The 7,822-nt window shown below is 35.1% G+C and overlaps 1 protein-coding gene and 2 non-coding genes across 3 annotated transcripts; 2 read left to right on the forward strand and 1 right to left on the reverse strand.

Annotated features, from left to right (window-relative positions):
- Positions 1-117: 117 nt before the first annotated feature.
- Positions 118-203, forward strand: Trnar-ucu (transfer RNA arginine (anticodon UCU)). The gene is given in 2 exon segments: positions 118-154; positions 168-203. It is a non-coding gene; the product is annotated as a tRNA-Arg (tRNA).
- Positions 204-2,423: 2,220 nt separating this feature from the next.
- Positions 2,424-7,370, forward strand: LOC137400503 (general transcription factor II-I repeat domain-containing protein 2-like). Its single transcript, XM_068086830.1, has 2 exons — positions 2,424-2,767; positions 7,286-7,370. Exons 1-2 carry the CDS (start codon positions 2,424-2,426, stop codon positions 7,368-7,370), a joined length of 429 nt encoding a protein of 142 aa, XP_067942931.1.
- Positions 3,836-4,052, reverse strand: LOC137401264 (small nucleolar RNA U3). Its single transcript, XR_010979311.1, has one exon. It is a non-coding gene; the product is annotated as a small nucleolar RNA U3 (small nucleolar RNA).
- Positions 7,371-7,822: the final 452 nt, after the last annotated feature.

Consider the following 7,822-nt stretch of genomic DNA (forward strand, 5'->3'; position numbering starts at 1 on the left):
GATGCATCAGCGGAACGGAAAAGGTTCAATTGGAAAATCTATAGCAAAGCCCATCAAATTATCACGTTGTTGTTAAGTTTATATCACATCACCTATTTTGTAAACCTCATCATCGATGGCTCCGTGGCGCAATGGATAGCGCGTCGGACTTCTAATGGTTAGATGTGATTCGGAGGTTGTGGGTTCGAGTCCCACCGGAGTCGATACTTTTGCATTTGATTCCGTGGCCAATCATATTAAAATCACCATAACTTTATTAAAATTTGAAATATTTCTAAAACTTACATTAGGTAAAAGTAGTACATATACTCTATGTAAGTTGAGTATGATGAGCACTAGCTGTATGCATCTGGTACTAACATGATTATTACTATTTTGTTGACATTTAGTTTTGCTGAAATGAACATGTAGCTTGACAGGGGAATTTTATGTAAACATCATTGCTACCACTATATTTACTCAAACAGTTTTAGGTATTTATTTTGGTTAACAAAGCATTTTTATTGGTTATCATAGATGAACCAAGCTAGCTGTTTTATTATAGATCAGGGCTGGGCAAAGTGCTGCTCTAGAGCTGCATGCAGCTCTGCAAATTTTTTTGCGGCTCTTTCAACTTTGTGAAAATTCAAAATTTTTTTGACGTATATAAAAATATCCGTATAATGTACTGTACAAAACTACATGCATTGTGACATAATAGGCTTATCTAAAAGTGTGCTATTACTGCATTATATATATATATAGCCTACACATGCATCATGAGTCATAATTCATGACATCATGTACATGTAGCTTTTCTGATGTAATAACGTCCGTTGCTGACCTAATGAGGACAAAAATAGAATGCTCCAGAAAGGTTCATCAGGAAGTCATTTTATCATGATTTCATAATGCTGGCTTATATAAGATGCTGGGCCTTAGTTGAACATGTCATTTGCAATTGAGCCAATTAATGCAGTGGGGGTAGCAATGGCATTTTCAACAAAACAAACCATTCCCAGAGTTACAATGGAAGCCTCACAAAGTAAACGAAATAGAAACGAATCTACAAGAGAATTCCAAGATGAGTGGACCCTGAAATATGCATTCATTTTTAGGCATGGCAAACCGCAATGTTTTTTGTGCCAGGAAACGATCTTCGCTAACAAGAAGACAAACATCAAACGACATCATGCGACGAAGCACAGAGAGTTTACTGCAACATTTCCACTGGGATCTTTAGCTAAACATCAAAAGCCAGATAAACTTCAAAAATCACTAACTTCTTCAGAAAATATGCTAGTTTCTTTCACAGCTACTGATAAACACGCTACAGAAGCTTCTCTATGAGTCTCAAAGATTCTAGCAAAAGCAATACATCCCTATTCTCATGCTGAGATTGTAAAAGAATGCATGATTGAGGCTATGGAAACACTTTTTCCAGATAAGCGTGATGTGATTGGTAAAGTCAAGGCAATACCACTTTCTAGGAAAACTGCCACTGGTAGAATTGAAAGCATTAATGATCATCTCAGAATGACTTTGCTAACCCATATAGACCAGGCGAATTACTTTTCAATCGCCATTGATGTTCTACTGATATAATGGATGTAACTCAATCAGCAGTCTTTGTAAGTTATGTAGGCTACTGTGTGTACACTAACAACTGGTAATCATTTTTACCATGCATTTGCAAGCTGAAGTCATACAAGTGCATTTAAAAAGACAGTAAAGAGAGAACACAACTCCAAGTAGAAAATGCTGCACTCATTTTATATTTGTTTCAAAGTGACTAACCCACACATTTATACTGCATATTTTATGAAGCATCAGTATGTTTCTTTATAAAGTATAGTATTATGCTTTAGTCATATACCCTGTGTTGCAGATTCTTTGATGGTGAAGAAATGAAAGAGGAGCTTCTTACTTTGGTTGGATTAGAAGGAGAAACCACCGGTCAGGCTACCTATGATGTCCTCGGTAAAAGACTTGATAAGATGAAGATACCTCTCCACAAATGCATATCTGTAACAACAGATGGCGCACCAGCCATGGTTGGAAGAGATCAAGGGCTCCTAGCTAGATTGAAGAAGGATATGCCATCAATGCTAGCATTCCATTGCATCATCCACCAAACTGTTTTATGCGTAAAACTAAATGATCACTTTCAAAAACTAATGTGTAAGACTATGAAGATGATCAACTTTCTCAGAAGTCAATCAGCTCTCAGACACAGAAACTTAAAGAAGTTTCACAAAGAAAACGATGCCACTGGTGAAGATTTACTAACTTACAATAACATTACTGTACATGTAGATGGCTAAGTAAGGGAAATACTCTGTGGAGGTTTGTCGAGTATTCGTCAGGAGCTAACCTCATTTTTAAATACATGCACAAGCCTGAATGCAAGACAGTTTCAAGAGATGATGAGCTCTTTTAAAGATATGAATGACCTTGCCTTCCTTGTTGACATCTGTGGCCATTTGAATGATTTGAACCTCAAGCTTCAAGGGAAGAACAAGACTATCATTAATACACTACCAGCTGTTCAAGCCTTCTCCCATAAGTTGGAGTTGTTCGTGGTGGATGTGCAAAGTGATATGCTTCACTTTCCTACTCTAAAAGCGTTTTTAGATGACGATGAAGAAATGGCGTCTTGTACAGCTGAGTACACTCACTTTATAGAAAAGCTGCAACAAGAGTTTAGCAATCAATTTAGTCAGTTTCAATCTTTGAAACATATCATACAACTCATAAAAGCACCTCAGAAGGCAAAGCCTAATGGAGAGTGAGTTACTCAGTTGCCATTGAAAAGTGTTAATGTCTCATCTCTGCAACTGGAGTTGTGTCACCTCAAAGGTACAGATATAGATGAAATTGAGGAGGGGTTCTACTTGAAAACTTCAACAAAGGCTGAATATCCACAGCTTGCTCAACTAGGAACATGGTTGTACACTGTGTTTGCTGCCACATATATATATGTGAATCAGCATTTTCATACATGATTAATATCAAGAGCAAGTTGAGATCCACTTTGACCCAAGATCACTTGTGTCAACTCTTAAGAATAACTTGCTGCAGTAGAGAGCCAGACTACCAAGGGATAATGAGCAGCCATAAACAATTCCATGTATCTCAGTAAACTTTAAGTTATACAAAGCTCTTTAGGCTCACTTCAACATTATTCAATGTTATTGCAAAACTATTTTATTAAACAAATTTAATTACAATACCACAACCAAACTTGTATTATCAGTATGAAATGTTATAATGTAGCTCTTCATGAAATGTTATACTGTTATACAAAGCTCTTTAGGCTCACTTCAACATTATTCAATGCTATTGTAAATGTATTTTAATAAATAAATTTTACTACAACCACTACCAAACTTGTATTATCAGTATGAAATGTTTTACTGATACACATATTATGCGGCTCCCAAAAATCTTGCAACTTTGAAATTTGGCTCTTTGAGTAAAAACTTTGCCCACCCCTGTTATAGATGGTTGTTTTATCAGATAACGACTGGCTGTCAACTAATAAATTTCGCATATTGCCTGCCTAATTCTTTGCGAATACACGAATTAATGGCACTAGCTATGTAAGTAAACTCTGCAATTTACCCGCTACATCACATTTTAACTCTGAAATTTGAGCTAGCTTAATGTTTTTTGATTATCAAACATTTACTTGAATTAAGATATCTTGGATAGTGATGGCCTAGCGCTGCTACCTCATCAAAAAATTTCCTGAACATTTAAGTGTCAGTATGTATGTATATATGTAAGGTTGCATAACAATGATTGTATGCTGCTTGAATTGAATTCCATTTTTATTATTAATTTATTGTTACAAACCACTCAGAATATGCTAGTCCCATCCTCTAACATAAGCACTAGAGAAACGATCTTCAATAGCAGTGACCAGTCAATACAGTGAATGACACTCAGAGCTCGCTTCACGCTCAGGAACTAGCATTGTTCCTCCTCATCGTGGTTTGGGTTAGGACACAACATGATGTTGAGATCCTTGCGATACATACTATAGAAATGATCCCTAAGAGTATGATCTTACCTCAACATTGAATGGATCAAATAATAATTATTAAAATTAACCAGTTTATTCCAGTGCTAAAATTGGTATCAGCACAACTGTGATGTTATAATGTTGTATTAGCAAAACACACAATTGAAACATACTTAAAAAAATAATAACTAAGTAGTTGAATATCATTACTTTAAAATTAATAAGGCAAACACCCAGTAAATAAAAAGCAAGGGAGACAAATCATTATTAAGTTATATACAATCTTGCATTTTCCTCTAAAATATATGATTGAACTGTGAGTTTGATAGAGCTTGCAAATATACTTAAGTCTGAAAGATAGTTTTAAGAACATCATTGGCTGAACATATTTTATGCAAGTCAATGGTGAAAAGCGTTAAAATGTATTTTACTAAAAGGCTCAACTACCATAACTAATTATTGAAATAAATTTTTGAGCAGCGTAATAGATGTAAATAGTTTTAAGCCAAAGTAAAACTATTTTAATGAGTCTTTGATTAATCTGTCGTTATACTTGATAAAGATAATAATATTTTATAGTTTTAAAAAGGCAATACTTTAAAATTTTTTGGTCGAGAATTCATGCCTAAAAGCAAGTGTAATAGATCTTAATTGTTTATTCATAAACCGATAACAATCAAGCAGTGTTAATATTTGTATGCTGAGACTATCATATGATAGCAATGAGCCTGTAGCCTGTAGCCAATAGCCTGTAGCCAACAAGTTGAATACGATGGTGTACGCTTGTTAATTCAACTTGTCATAGTATCAAGGGCTAGGGAAAGTCTAGGTATTCTATGGCTAATTCTAGAGAACAATTGCAACAGTGTTTAAAATAGTTAAACGGTGAAAATGTTATGGGGAAAAACTATTTTGAAAGATGTATTTATTTGGAACATGTTCTCTTCATAGAATGTTTCTCTATTTATGATAGAGTATTGTTCAGACTAGCCTTAATAATTGAATATTTAGCATAACTATTTCCAAAAGATAGGATTTGTTTTTTAAAGTTCAGGTCAGAGTTAAAAAAGATAGCAAACTTCTCCCTTGATTAGAAGACATTTCTTACGTATTAAAGTGCAATGGCTGTGCTGAACTACCAGCGACAACATACACTGTGTACTGTGTACTGTACACTGTGTGCTGTGTGCTGTACACTGTGTGCTGTGTACAGTGTACTGTGTACTGTACACTGTGTGCTGTGTACTATACACTGTGTGCTGTGTACTGTACACTGTGTGCTGTGTACTGTACACTGTGTGCTGTGTACTGTACACTGTGTGCTGTGTACTGTACACTGTGTGCTGTGTACTGTACACTGTATGCTGTGTACTGTACACTGTGTGCTGTGTACTGTACACTGTGTGTTGTGTACTGTACACTGTGTACTGTACACTGTGCACTGTGTACTGTACACTATGTACTGTACACTGTGTACTGTACACTGTGTGCTGTGTGCTGTGTACTATACACTGTGTGCTGTGTACTGTACACCGTGCTGTGTACTGTACACTGTGTGCTGTGTACTGTACACTGTGTACTGTACACTGTGCACTGTGTACTGTACACTATGTACTGTGTACTGGCTCAATAAACTCTTGAGACGCTATTAGAGTTAAACATTTAAGAGTATTTAAAAGCCGTTGAAATACCAAATCTTCTGCGAATGAGTTTTTCTTTGTGTAAGTCAATTTCAATGTATGATTATACCCTGAATTAATTCAAAAAGAATTAGCACTATTCAATTTAATATAGAAATATCATTCACAAGAAATTATAATTGCATAAACAAGATTTCTATACCACAGTAAAGCAGACAACTCCTTCAAAGACAAATGAATTAATTAAGTGGCCTTTTGTAAAAGTAGCATTATAGAACGTTAAATTCATTCAAAAATATCAGCTCATGGAATATTAGAGAGTGTTGATTAACTACTCAGAGATACCATTAAGCTCTATGTTGTTTTACGGCATGCTATCATCGCTCAGTGCTATGGTTCCATTTATCCCTACATTGATATCTTCTTATATAAGTACCTTGTTATGAATATCCTATATCTAATATTTGTTGTTCAAAACCTAGTGGAATAAGATTTATGGATCTGATATAGATGCTAGGATTTACACTTTTTCATCATCAACCAAAACTGGTTTTACTCTAAGTGCCTTGTGGTAATTTTAAAAGATTGAAATGTTATTTTTAAATGTATTCAACATTCTTGTGAGATGATTGTTGCCCCGACACAATACTTAACCAGATGATGAAATGTTAATCAATCACAAGAAAGCATTGCAACCATGGGCACAGATCAGCGGTCCTAATTTGTGTGCAAGTGGCAATAGGAAATATATTATAGTCATATATTCAAAATGTGAAGTGAGGCTACATGTAGGTTATATGGTTTTATCTGATTATCTGGAGCAAGATGCTCTGGTTTTATTTCTCTATGAATTTCCGAGGTTTTGTTTTGATTAACACGGCGATGTCTAGGATTTCATTTTCACAACGGTGGGTGTTTACGAGACTGGTTCGCAAAAACCAGAGTGAGTTTTGAAACTGAATATTTTGATGACCTGCCCAAGGGCACAGAGCATGTGCATATAAAGTTAGAAAAAAATCGGCCAAAAAATATGGAAAAGCAGTGTTTACAGAGACTAACAGACAAACACATGAAAAAGTTAGATTTATTAATATCTGTTGCGTTTATTAAACATATTATCTCAAAAGCAGTTAAATGCAGAAAACATAGATACTTACTTACATATTTTAGGAAATAAACTTGTGATTAACTACCTTTATTGCAAGCAACTGTAATGAACCTCTACTGATGCGCCAGTCTATCTCATTTTCTTAAATAAATGATTATTTAAACAGTTGGTAGGTGAAATGGATTCTTTCTTTAAATTTAAGAAAAGCTTCCAAAACGTGGCATAAGTCAATAAGTGGTGTAGAATCTAACTTACCTCTGGCAGTCTATTGCAGATATAAACAGTATTCCACTGTTGTTACATGTGTCTCTCAGGAGAGAGGCAGGTTGGGGTAATTTTCATAGAGCGAGTAAACCCAAATACATAAAAAATGGAATTGTTACAAACCATTGCTGATAAATTTAGAAGGCTAGTTTACTAATGATCGAGTCCCACTTTTGTAGCCACAATAAGAAAGATTTGTTATAGTCACTAAAATGCATGTATAAACTTAATGACCATGACATAGAGTTACTCTATTTGTAATTGTAGGCTCCTTGACTTGTTACTCCTTGACTGGCGAACTCGAACTCGTAAGATTTCGACAATCTGTGTCAGAGTGGACATAGATTATTGAGACATTGAGTAGACGTTGACATAAAGTAACTCTATGTCACTAATATAGAGTTACCCTATGTCAAGGTCTACTCAATCTCTCAATAATCTATGTCTACTCTGACACAGATTGTCGAAATCTTACGAGTAAGTTCGCACCATACAAGATAAGTAGCCAATCCAAGGAACCTCTTGTTGACTTCCCTTCAGGTGCCTTGAGAAATCGCTAAAATTTATTGTTAACACAGAATAATGTTAGCTGATGAATAGCATCCTGTCATTGAAAAGGCCTCTTGTTCTCTGACTTTGAAAGAAAGAAAAAAGAGACAAATGAGCGAAGCAAAAGTCAGTGTCCCAAATAGTTCAACTTCAGACCATATCAGCGCTGTTATTCATTTGAAAAAGGCTTTGACATTTCTCAAATATCATTCACAATTCTATTTTCAAGCATTTGTTATAACTTAGAGAGATACT

Source organism: Watersipora subatra, chromosome 7 (assembly GCF_963576615.1).
Source record: "Watersipora subatra chromosome 7, tzWatSuba1.1, whole genome shotgun sequence".
Classification (NCBI taxonomy): Eukaryota; Metazoa; Bryozoa; class Gymnolaemata; order Cheilostomatida; family Watersiporidae; genus Watersipora; species Watersipora subatra.

Bases quoted from the DNA above. Each gene is read 5' to 3' on its own strand.
- LOC137400503 (XM_068086830.1), top strand. From the start codon at position 2,424: ATGAATGACCTTGCCTTCCTTGTTGACATCTGTGGCCATTTGAATGAT. The intron at 2,768-7,285 runs GTGAGTTACTCA...TTGTAATTGTAG, and splicing joins AAGGCAAAGCCTAATGGAGA to GCTCCTTGACTTGTTACTCC.